General features: G+C 46.8%; 1 protein-coding gene across 3 annotated transcripts in view; it reads right to left on the bottom strand.

The window, feature by feature from the left end:
* Positions 1 to 12,815, bottom strand: part of OCRL (OCRL inositol polyphosphate-5-phosphatase) — a 566,508-nt gene that overhangs the window by 462,858 nt on the left and 90,835 nt on the right. For all 3 annotated transcript variants that reach the window (XM_085607761.1, XM_085607762.1, XM_085607763.1), the window contains one exon: positions 4,157 to 4,270. In XM_085607761.1, the coding sequence (XP_085463887.1) occupies positions 4,157 to 4,270 (114 nt within the window). The remainder of the gene's footprint in view (positions 1 to 4,156; positions 4,271 to 12,815) is intronic.

Raw genomic sequence — 12,815 nt, 5'->3', positions numbered from 1 at the left:
AAAAATAGACTTAATTACTGTGATGATTTTTAGACAATATTTTGCTATTTTAAAAGTTGACACTTAGAAAATATTTCATAGAAAACAGTCAATGATTCCCTATGGCAGAAAATTCAAGTTGCAGGTATAGTATGTTCGCGTTACTTTTGTAATGCAGTACTGGGTGCCTAGACTCAGTACTGGGACCTTTATCCAAAAAAGGTAAGTAATTATGTTTTCAGATATTATACGATTTTTAAAGAATATTTAAAGATTGCAGAAATTGACACTTAAAAGAAATTTCACAGAAAAACAGTCAATGATTTCCTATGGGAGAAAATTGGGTTACTGGTAAGTACAGTTGTAAGTATTTTTCAGAGTCAGTGCTGGGCACAGAGATCCAGCACTGGGAGCTCACCTAAGAGCAGGTGAGTATTTTCGTTACTCGGCTGATTTTTGGTGAATATTTTAAGAGTTGCAAAGTCTACACTTAGAAGAAATTCCAGGAAAAAGCCAGTCAATGTTACCCTATGAAGAAAATAGAGTTATCGGTTTAAAGGTAAGTACTCGACTGGCAGAGTTGAGGTTCTGGGCATAGACTCAGGGGTCCCCCAGGGTCAGGTAGGTATAGTTGGTTCACCCTCAGCAGCACTAGGGCAGTCGGGTGCAGAGAGAGTTAGGCCCAATGTTTTCCTATGAGGGATAGGGGGGCCTTGGTTGGTGGCTGCTGACTAGCAAGCCACGCAACTGTGGGAGCTGGGCTCCTGGTCACTTACTCAGGGCAAGTGGGGAAGTAGATAGGTGTAGAGGTTGCACTGCCTGGGCCACTCGAGCGGCTGGGTGCAGGGTGCTTTTGAGCCTTCGGGCGCTCAATTGATTTCAATGGGAAATCTCCGGTTTAGAAAAAGACTGCAAGCTCGGGGACGAGGATTCTTCAGGTGCCACTACCACTTCGAGAGGTAAGTTGGGTAGTTGGAGGATAGGTAGGTACCCCGGGATTGGGCACAGGGGGCCGCAGGGCGCCGCGTGCAGGGGTGGCTTTTGGTGTCGGGAAATCTTACCCTCTGTTGATCGCGGTAGGGGGGGCACCTTGTTCTGAGGCTGCAGGCTTCTTCAGGAGTGTCGAGGGAGGTCCTTGGGTGCCGGACTCGGGGTCACAGTCGTCGTGGGGTCGTCCTCGTGGTCTTTGTTCACTCCGGCACAGGCCAGGCTTGGCTGGTGCAGAGTGTGCTGGGTTCGCGGTTCCGGGCTGCTGCCAGGGATTAGAAATAGGTTTTGAGTAGAGCCTCTACTCATGGGAGTCCCAGGGGTTTAGAGTCAAAAGGTAGCCAGGTCCTCCGGGGTTTGTGAGGTTGCTGGCCACAAGAGATGCCGGGTTTGTATCAGGAGCAGGTTCGAGGGTCGACATACCGGTAGGGCTGGGGACAAAGCAGTTTGTGCCTTCCTCCTCTTAGCAGCTGCAGGGCAGGTCTTCTTTCTTCTAGCTCTTCGGATTTCGGAATCTGGGGAAGGAAGGTTTAGGGTGCCCCTAAATACTAGATTTAGGGGCATTACAGGTAGGTGAAGGGCAGGGACCAATGGGTCCCTGTCCTGGGGTGGGTACACCCCTATCCTGCCTCTCTCCTGTGGGAGGGGGGCAGTAGCCTAGTCCTAATAGGGTAGGGCTTCCCATCTCCAAGATGGCGAGAGCCCGAGGATGTGTTTCACCTCGCCTCCCCCACCTGAGGGGTGGGGTTGGCAGGCTGGCACATCCCCTGTCCTTATTTGGGGTTTCCGGCCAAGCTTCCCGCCAGAGTGGGGGGTTGCAATGGCCTGGGGAAGCTCACAGAGGCGGCATGCCTTTGAAGTTTCCCCCTGCCCATCCTGGGTGAGGAGATTTAGCACCTCGCCCAGGATGTGCATTGTTGCAGGCCCAGGAGAGCAGAAGCTCTCCTACCCAGGGGTCCAGCAACAGGTCTGCTGTGTGGCAGCCTAGGCAGCCTCAGAACAGACGTGGATTGTAGGTTAGGTTTTAGCGGGCATCATTAAGATGCCCTCTAGGGTGCTTGGTACATTAAATCCCACTCTGGCATCAGGGTGGGTTTAATGTGCTGAGAAGTTTGATACCAAACTTCTCAGTCTTCAGTGTTGTATTTATGGTGCTGTGGAGTTTGTGTTTGACGAGCTCTCAGCACCATGTACTCTTAAATGGCAGCACTGCACTTACAGTGCCCAGGAATGGACCTGGGTACTGTAGGGGCACAGGGCTCCTGCTCCTTACACCTTGGTAACGCACTAACAGCACAGAGGCAAGCGGATTATGCAGCCAATGCCCAGACATCCTGGTACACCAAATCTGCATATACATATCTACCCTGGAGGATCGAAAAGCCATACTAAAACCAATGTTAAACATCAGGGGGATACCCCACTGCAAACAGGCAGTTATAGCCTGTTTTTGTCCTTCAGATATACAGCTAAATTGCAGACTGGTGAAACACTTGGCAAGAGTTGAGCAGAAACTTGAGGACTCTGGCAGCTGAAAATAATTACAAACCCAGGTAAAGCACAGAATTCTGATTTCTTTAAGCATAAGATCAGCAAGTACTGCCACTTTAGTGCATCTTCTTGCAGAGTTGAGAACAGTCACTTCCCACACCATAAACCAGATAGGCATCTTATAACGGAAACCGGGGGTACTCGCCTCAAAGGGTTTCAGGTACAGATGCCACAGCAATCCCTGAACTGAATCGCCATGCTCTACAATATCAGTACTGAGATCTGCGGATCAGGAGTTCACGGACATAACCACAAACACACTTTTGTTGATTATTATTTTTAACTGCTGTTCACATTTCACTGGCTGGTGCAACAGTTTTAATTAACTTCGCCGCAACTGTGGATTGCACCACCAAGCTCAGATTCAAAAGTATTTGGGTCCGTCCAATGTTTGTTATTGTTAAGTTTCTTTATTCTTCTTTAGTAATAAAAAAACAGCCAAGCAGCCAACCCGTTTTGTCCAGCTTCAGTGGACTTCATCAGGGCTCGTTTTTACTATTCGATTTCCTAGGACTGTAAGGAATTGCAATCACGTTGTACTGTTCAGTATGTTTCCCACGTTTGAACTGTTCCCTCCTGTATCCAGGATAGTTCATTAATGCTCGGCTCCTGTGCCATGGCTGTTACTAATTCGTGACGCCAAAAATCCGCGTCTTCTTCCAAATTACTTTTGAATCTGAGCTTGGTGGTGCAATCCACAATTGCGACAAATCTAACTCTGGTCTTGGAGACTGCTCTCTGGAGACAGCGGGAGCGGTGGAGGTGCACACCATTGGAGTAGAATACTCCAAGTATTGGATTCTCTGTGGGGGACTTTTGTTTGTTCTTTTGGGGAAGGTGCGTCATAGCTACACAATAGTGTATATGTATAGGCTTGGTGTTTCATTTTGGTATTGTAAAGTTTTAATTAATTGTGCACTTAAAAAAATTTACTTGAACTTCTACATTCATAGAGAATAAGAAACAATGGAATTCAACATATTTATACATATCCTACAATTTGGAATGGCTTGCTATTTTCTACTGGCCACATGCTTTGACTGCAATGAAAATCCTTCAAGATTCAAAATATTCACCACAAGGAATGTCACTATATGAGCACCCGGGCTCAAAACAGGCATTCACATAACATCTAAATACTCCGGGTGCATTCTATTGTCCAGTGGCAGCTCCTCCGCTATAATAACTTGTTGTTATCATTTTATTTGTTCCTGCTGCTTGGCAACTTTGCGGGCGGGCTGCTGTGATCTCAGAGAAGAGGGAAGGAGTGGTACGCACTTTGTGGTGCGCACTCTAAGGTGCGCAATGACTGTTTGGCCGGCTCTCAGGGGCCAGCCAAACAGTCATGCACACTATGCATGTTCTCCACCCAGTCTACATTACAGCCTGGGCGGAGAACAGGCCTAGGCTCCTAGTCCTGGCTGGGCGCCGAACCATGGTGCTCAGAGAAATCACAATGCTGCATTGCAGCGTTGTGATTGGCCATGGGAAGCTTGGGAGCTCCCTGCTTGCCCAGGAGCCAGGAAGAGAGGCGGTCGCTGGTAAGTTTTTTATTTTTTAAACCCCTCCCCCCCTCCATCCCTCCTCTCCACCCCGCTGCTGCTTCTCGGGAGCAGCCACAGCTACTCCTGTCAATTACCTTTCTGTACATGCTGGACAGCTGTAAGAAATTCTGAGCACTTCTCCTCATCAGGGATTTCAAATAGACGTTCCATGGTCCGGGGATCCGCTTGTATCCTGATTTTGCAGCCACCTGTGTTAAAAACATTTTTTTTTTTTTTAAAGCTGGCATGAGGATGGCACTCTTCACTGCAGCTAAAGTAAACTAACTTTTCAGAATGTAAACAGAGGTTAAAATTATATGGCATAGTAGTCTTAATTAAGCATATCTAACAACAAATTATATAACATTTATTTGTTCTGATTAGGAAGCACGTTTTCAACTCTAAGAGGGCCAAACGTCGGCAAATTCAAGAGAAAGTCATGAGTAAATCTGGGGTAATACAGAAAAAGCTTTGCAAGTTAAATCTTTTTTATATTGAGGGAAATTATGAAAACACTGATGAAAAAATCCACACCCAAACACTTTCAGCAGATTATATTCAAAATGACTTTAACCAACAATAATGATGTTGCTTTTTTTATAAAAGAACAGGAAAAATAGACTATTTTCCTTTAACCTTTATTAGTCTTTATTTCGGCAATTGCCATAAAAGCAGATAAGTAATTCAAAGTTAAAATTGTCTTTAAAAAAAGCGACATAGAACTAGCAGCATATCAGGACAACATCACAACAATTTTAAGTAGGAGGTAAAGTTCATTGCAGAACACCTAGACATAATTGCACTGTAACAAGCGCGCTGGAAGACCATATTCAAAAACGGCATTCAATTTATAAAATCACCTGAAACTGCAAAATTAAACACACAAGTTCTGGACACTTGGCATTGACCAGCAAAAGGGCGACCCTTTCCTGATTGTCTCCATATATATGTGAGAAAGCAAGAAACAGCAAATACAATTAGTTGAGCAGTATCTGCCATTTATTTAGTAGTTACAATTCTCAGATTGCAGCACAGCGGCAAGATGCACTTCCTCCAATGTACATGATATTGCAGACAAAAATACAGGACATGGTCTACAGTTTCCTTAGCCTCGGGACAAAAAGGACAGCTCCAGGACAGATTCAACATCGTTGTAGTAACGTAGTCACTGCCCAGTAAATGATTCAAGTAGCAAGGTACCGTAGCGGAACTGGATATACAGAGATCTAGCAGCCGGGTGCTCAATTATTTCCATGTCCTCTTCCAGACAATAGGTGTCTTTAAATTCCATAAAAGTGGAGGTCAGGCTACTTTCCCACCCCCCAGCCCTGTGGAATCTACCATCTGAATGTCTCCTTAAGCATGGACTTGGAAACGCCAGACAATGTTTCCAAATGGGCCCACATATTTCTGCACCCTATCTCTTCAAGACTGTGCCTAATATACCCCAGCCATGGGATCCTGATATCTCCAGGAAGTTTTGAAATTTCTCCGAAGCCCAGCCGAAAGGACAAAAAGTCTGCTGAGGGCCATATCCTCCTCTAATACAGCAGGGGTTTGAGGGCAAGAGGTCGAAAGTCAAGGTCTAATCTAAGTGGCATAGTGGAGTGCTGGCAGTAAGATTGGTGAAAAGTCTGAGAAAACGATTTTCTGGCAGTTCCAGATTATTAACATAGTCGTGCCCCCAGAGTTCCACACCGTATAGAGAATCCCCCTAACTCCCCGTCCCCACCAAGAGCTCGGGCGAAACCTGGACCCCTTTGAGACGCTCAGGATACCACCAATATAATGTTATAGTCTGGGTTTACACTTTTGGATCTGGGTATCCAACCAAAATTCTCATTGAGGGTGAGCCCAAGTATTCAAAGGTGCAGACCCTCTCCAGTGTAGAACCATTAAGGACTGAGTGCAATCTAGCTGTCTGGCAGGGATTAAATACCATATATTTGTTTAGTTAAGGTTCATCTGCAGCCCACTCTGCTGCAGAAGACGCTGAACTGGTTCAACACATTTTGGATGCCCATTGGAGATCTCAAGACTAGTAAGGTGTAGTCCGCAATTAGGAGCGTCGGGACCTTCCTGTTTGCCAGACACGGGGCATTATGCTTGTACTGCTCTAGAGTGGTTACCAGGTCATTAATGTATAATAGAAACAAAGTGGGGACAAAGTCACACCCCTGTCTCACCCCCGGGACAGTGGAATGGGGTCTGTCCACTCCCCAGCAGGACCACACCTAACCTGCGCATAGTTGTCCAGATCGATCCTCCTGAACACATCAATCAGATATTTCAGAACCCCCATGTTAGTTAAAAATGCCCAAAAGCCCTCCCTGGGAACTAGAATAAAGGCTGACCGAAGGTCGACAAAGAGGAGCCCACCCCCAGCGTGACATATTGCCAGTGGATTAGTTGAAATTGGAGTACTTGGTCAAGGGCCCTGAAAAAGGCTCGGAGAGGGGTCAATCCTCAATTCAAGCCTGTAACCTGCTCAACCTAATACAGCTAAAGAGCTTCTGTGAGCTGTCGATAAGACTAATAGGGTGGTAAATTGACAGGACGGACCTAAGGCCCTTCTTATAAATTAGGACAATTTCAGCCCCTACTCAGGTCTGTGGTACAATGAACCCATTCATGAGGTTATTAAAGAGAAGCGCAAAATAAGGGCACCAAATCTCCTGCTCCACTTTAAACAAGTCCCCAGGCACCTAAACAAGGCCCGGCGCTTTCCCCCGTGTGATCCAATAAGTTGCAACAGCAACTTCACTTGCGTAAATAGGGCTGGGTCCATTTTGGATATGGTGGGCGAAGCCGCTGCAAGAGGCACACGATGATTGACATTCCTTTGTCCAAACCCTTGGGGTGGCTGGGCCTTCTGCATGTGTGGCCATGGTCACACCCTCACCATGGTCACACCCTCATGTGGCCTGCTAGCCAGACTCAGCATCTAGCCATCACATGATTTCTTTTGGCCCTGCCCAATACAGCTGTAAAGGAAGCTCTAGCCTCCTGGATTATAGCTCTAGTCTCCCCCCTCACCCCACCCCCTTGACAGTGGTAATCCGGCCGGCCTCGCTACCCAACATGCCTTTGTAAACCATTTGGCAGTTGATGAAAAATATACACACCCAATCATTTTCCGCAGAATCTATTCAAAATTAATGTAACCAACAATTAAGATATTACTTTTTAGATAACAATAGGCAAACCAGACTATTTTCACTTTCACTCCACCTCCCTCAGTTAAATAGATGGAGAACAAAGTCAGAAATGAGGACTAGGCCAGGTATCATTTCAGTATAATGCAATCCAGATACGAACAAGGCAGCTGCATTATGAGCGATTTTAGGTCACAGAACACTTTAGCTAGTAGAAGGAAGAGAAGAGTTGCAAAGAAGTTTAATAGTCTGGGGATTAGTAGCATTTTAGATATAGCTATATGTCCCATGGGGGAGAGCGGTATATCTGCCCAGAACGTCAAGGAGGATCGGGCGTTAGTGATCACCCGGCACAATGAAGCAGTTTTGGTAATTGTGCACCAGAAGTTGTGCTATTTCCAGTCATCTGTTAACTCGCACCTTACCACTAGTATAGCCTGGCGGAGTGAGGACGGAAATATTCCCCGTTCATGGGCTTCCATATACATAAGGTGTAGGTGGGGGACCAGTTGAGTATTGAATGACGCGTAGAACTCAAGAGGCCAACCATCGGACCCAGAGTTTTTCCTCTTGCCATTTGCTGTATGGCTTCTGTTATCTAAGTTTCCGAGAAGGGGGATATTAGAGCCACACAATGATTTTGTGGGTCTTTTGGGGAGGTGTTATTTGTTCTAGGAAGAGCTACAGTTCCGCCATATCATATGATATGACGGAGGAGTGCTGTATTGGGAAGCGTAATATTGGCAAAAGGCCTTGTTGATCTCGGCCTGTGAATTAGCAAAATGATTCTCCCGATTGTAAATAGCTGGAATAGGTATCTGAGACGAGTTTGTTTTCAGTAGCCATGCTAGTGCCCTGCTTGCCTTGTCCCCCTGCACATGTCTTCTGGATAAGTATTTTTTAATAATCTAGAGTGCACAACCAATCTAGTGTCAACAGCCTGGCTTGAGCTAGTTTAGGAGCTATGGAAGGGTCGGTGGGCACAAAACGCTCGCATAGTCATATTTCTATCTCAAGGTCATCCAATTCCCTAGTAAGGGACATTCGGGCCCCATACATTTCTTTTATAGTGTGTCCACTTAAAACTGCATTGAATGTGTTGCAATCCACCCCTGCCCTGGAGGCAGTGCCTCCATTTTCTTGGAAGTACGTTAGAGTAGTTTGCAACAGAGAGGCATGGAAGGGAGCGTCGTTGAGTGCTTCTAGGGGCAAACGCCACGTGGGGATTTTGGATTTGGTTATCCCCCATGTCAATTGCAGTTCCAAGGGGTTGTGAGCTGTTAGTGTGCGACTAAGTTATTCTGCGAGGGAAACCCTGGGAAGAGCCTTGTGTGAGCAATACATTAGGTCTATTCTTGTGATCAAGTCGTGTGGTCCTGAATAATGGGAGCACTCCCTGTGGCTAGGGTGTATGCCTCGCCATGCATCCTGTAGATGTAGATTGGTGGCCCAGGTTTGCAAATGTTATGACCGGGCGATAGATGGAGCACGCGGGAGTTGGGGAACGTGAGCTGTCCATAGCTAGGTCTAGGGTACAGTTGTAGTCTCCACCCCAATAGGCCAGTGCTAATGGATCGTGTAGCAATGCTGGGAATATCATCTGCAGAAAAAGATTTGCCAAAATTGGGGACATAAAGAGATCAGCAAGCCATCCAATAACCCTTCCAATATCGCCTACAGCCTGTCTGGGTCAACGTGAGAGTGGAGTACCTCTAATGGAGTCCCGGGTGCCACCTATATCAAGGCCTCTCTTGCGTAGCTGTTGTATGCGATTACTACTATCGTGCCCTTCCAACGTTTACGCATTGAGGTAAGGGTCTTTGCGGTCATGTGGGCTTCTTGGAGGAGCGCGACCAAAAACAAGCGTCTCAGTAGATACTGGTAAACCCTATGTCATTTAGCATAACCCGCTAAGCAACAGACATCCCATAACAATAGTAGTATTGGAGATTAGTGTGTGTCCATCTAACCTGTCAAAGGGGTATAGGAGGGTCCAGGTCCCCGTTTTTCCAGGCCTTCTTCCCAGCCCCCCGTTTTTCCAGGCCTTCTTCCCAGCCTGTATCCAAGTGTCTGCTTCCCACCTAATGTGATGTGCAGTATGTGCATCCCAAGTGATATATACTGTTCTGTCTCACTGACAGCGAAATAAATACAATAGCAAAGAAACCCAACTCCCATTCCCAAGCCCATATGCCAACGGCCAGACAGCCATTAGCACTTGTCTGCAATACTACAATTAATACAAATTACCAAAGGAAAAAAAAAAAAAGGATTGGTTAAGCAAGAAAATTATAGTACATTTATTCTATATCAGACCCTCAAGAGTGATTGGGGAGCAAGTGAAGTTTGGGTGGGGGAGGATGGGACTCAAAATGCCCGCTTGTGCAAATTATTTGTCGAAGCCCATATTAGTCTTATGTATTGTTTGAGCGAGGGATTCATGGTAAATCTCTTGTGGCGGGTTTAGGCTCCCACTTCATTGTGCAGTTTTGGGCCTCCTGGCCATGTAGCACAATTTAGGGACAGTTTGCGGTGTTGTTGGGACTACAGGATTGCACATTTACTATTCACCTGTAGGCATGCCACACAGCTATCCCCCCCCTTAGTGCGCAGATTTGTTGCTCCGCATCTGTTTTTAGTCTCATGGAGGCCCCCGCATCTGTTTTTAGTCTCATGGAGGCCCCGGTCGATGGAGTAAGTTGCTCGCCGATACTCCCTCCCAAGCAGAGGCCGTCCAGTCAAGAGAGCGGCGGTTCGCCGTTGCGCCCTCCTTTTGTGGGTTCTGTGTGGTCCTGATAGGTTTCAAGTCAGAGAGTGGGGGCGGGTGGGAGTTGTCAAATGCCAGTGGGCCGTGTGAGTAATTTGTGGTGAGGGAGCGCCAGGCCCCTTTCGGGTCGCTCACGGGCTACACATCGCTGTCATTTTCTTTCCGTCAGCCTCTCCTGGCCTCCTGGCCCGCGGAGAGGGGTGTCTGATACCTCACTACCGCAACGTTAGGTGCAGGGGGATTACTCCGATGTTCCTCCCTTGATGTCCTGGACTTTTAGGGGCACTCATGTGCTAGAACAACAGCCGATGGGTCCTCTGTGCTGGAGACCCGGAACTGCAAAAAAACAATTGATGGGGAGAATACAGAACAATGTCATACATTCACCCCAGTACAGAAATCTGGCCCTAGAGCCATAGTGTTTTTTGCTGTCCATGCCATTCCAGTTTGAATCCAGCCATATGCAAATCCGTCTTGATCCTGTGCCCAATGGGAACAGTCCAGCCTGAACTGCCAGGCCAGGTCCTCCCTGGACTGGAAACAAGAATCCTAGGACCGTATTCTGGGTTTCACCCCTAATCAGCCAGGATAGCTTGACTCCAGTGGCATGGAGAGCATGGGGCCACGTCTGGGCATACCCATCCCACTGGGGGTGACAAATGCAAAAACAATTGATGGACACAATGCAGAACAATGTCACACATTCACCCCAGTACAGAGATCTGGCCCTAAATCAATCGTTTTTTGCTCACCATGCCATACCATAGGAAGAGGTGTGGCGCAGCGGCCAGGGCGACTGACTCCGGAGTCCGGGGATCACGGTTCGATCCTCGGCGCTGGCGGCAGATTATCCTAGCACCATGTGACTCTGGGCAATAGCTTGCTTAACCTTCCCGACGGCCCCCAGCGCCTAGAGACCCTTACGGGCGATTGTTCGCGCTTTACAAATGTGGATTATTACTACTATTATTATAATACCAGTTTGAAACCAGCTATATGCAAATCAGTCTTAACCCTGTGCGCTCCGCAACACAGGGTGCAGCGCGTTGGTAGTCTCCGGCACTGGCACCACCGGAACGTTGCACTCAGTCTCCAGCTCATGCTTTGTAGGTCCAGGGAGCCCCCGCCAGCACTGCAGGGGATGCGGCGGGCTTCAGGGTTCCTGTTAGGCAACTATTTTAGCAGGATATTGTGCAGGCGTTTCTCGGTGTGCGTCCACTCCGGTCGCCATTTTGGCCATGCCCTCAGCTCATTAAACGTATCAAATTTGTGTACAGTCTCCAGTTGTTACTGGGCACCGGCATCAACGTTAAAAAAATGCAATTTGTTAAAACATACACAGCATTGAGCTATGTGCGCCTCTTTTTTTTATGCACATCTCATCTATGTTCATGATGTGTTACGTCTCTAAATGCCTCTTTCCAACAACAATGAACAAGGGGTGTGATGTCATGCTTGGATTAATCTCAGCAACTGTCGATTGCTTGGGCTGCATTCCAGTCCAGTATTTTAGCTTACCATGCCACTCTAGACAGAGACCCACCTTTAGGCAAATTAGCTTTCATCCTGCTCCTCAGAGACAATGGTCCCCCGAACTGCCAGGAAGGGGTTCTTTCAGAAGTAAACACAAGCCAGTCTACACCAGCTTATTTGAGTCGCTTCAGTAGGCTGCAACTTGAGTCCTTTAGCACCGTAAGCCTGGCCTGCCCATTTGAGCTGGACTGTTTCTATGGAAGGGGTTCAAGGGTAATTAGCATATGGTTGGGCCTGTCTGAGGAAGCATGCTGGGAAATGCGGTCCGAGTAACTACCAGAGGCGAAGATTGATTGAAGCACTATGCCCATTTTGTATTCCTCTTTGCAATAAGGAACATCTCCGTAGAACATTATTGCACATTACACATTTATTATGCAAATGCCTCAAGAGAAGTCACTCAAACATTTTAGAAATACCATAAAAAGATGTTTTGAAAAAACCTGAAGTGATTCTACGAAGAACTAAATGCCTACTGCTGTTTTGAGAACATTGGTAATTTGTTTAATCAGTGAAAGAAAACATATTTATTACAAAGAAAAAATTATTCTTTACATTCTGTCCGAAAGACACTTTCATACGTAGGTTTTGTGTTTCTTGTTGTAGACAGTCGCTATTCCTGTGTTTGGTTTTTCAACTGCTGTCCACAGAGAATCGAATCCTAATATACTGCTCTTACCTGTACATCTGAATATCCAAAGGCCCATGTCTAAGCTACCATCAACTGAGCAGCCCCTAAAGTCCATCTTTTATGGCTCTCTAGTATCCTGAATAGCGGAATCAGTCACCATGTATGCCACCATCTGCACACTTCAAAAATAAATTTTTTAAATTATTTTTATTGGCATTTATTATTACAGTTTTTACATATTGGTATTTGACCGCATTAACATGAGGCATGCATGTCCAATCAGCTAGTATCATTATAGACATTTACGATTACTCCAACTTTATGTATAGACTGTATGCATTATAGCAAGTGGTTGCCAAGTAAAGAACAAACCGGGGGGGAATCAAACTAGGGGTCGTCATGGAACATTAGACGGTACAGCCAGACTGGGGTAAATATGGCCCCTCAGGTAACCAAGTAACGGCACAGTTGCATCCCCCTGCCGAGAATATGGGTGTGCAGGCGGACGTGTGGTATAGGGGAATGGATCGGGGTGGTGGGGGTGGGAGCCTAGCCGTCCCCGGATAGGTGTGAATTGTCAGGAGGGGCGCCTTCTGTGTGGGCTTGCACCGCAGACGGCTGTGTGACGTTAGGGGTTGTCGCACTCGTGCTCGAGTCATCCAGGGACG

This window comes from Triturus cristatus, chromosome 5_2 (genome assembly GCF_964204655.1).
Source record: "Triturus cristatus chromosome 5_2, aTriCri1.1, whole genome shotgun sequence".
Classification (NCBI taxonomy): domain Eukaryota; kingdom Metazoa; phylum Chordata; class Amphibia; order Caudata; family Salamandridae; genus Triturus; species Triturus cristatus.
The sequence above is the reverse complement of the archived record's forward strand: the minus strand, read 5'-3'. Positions and strand labels throughout refer to the sequence as shown.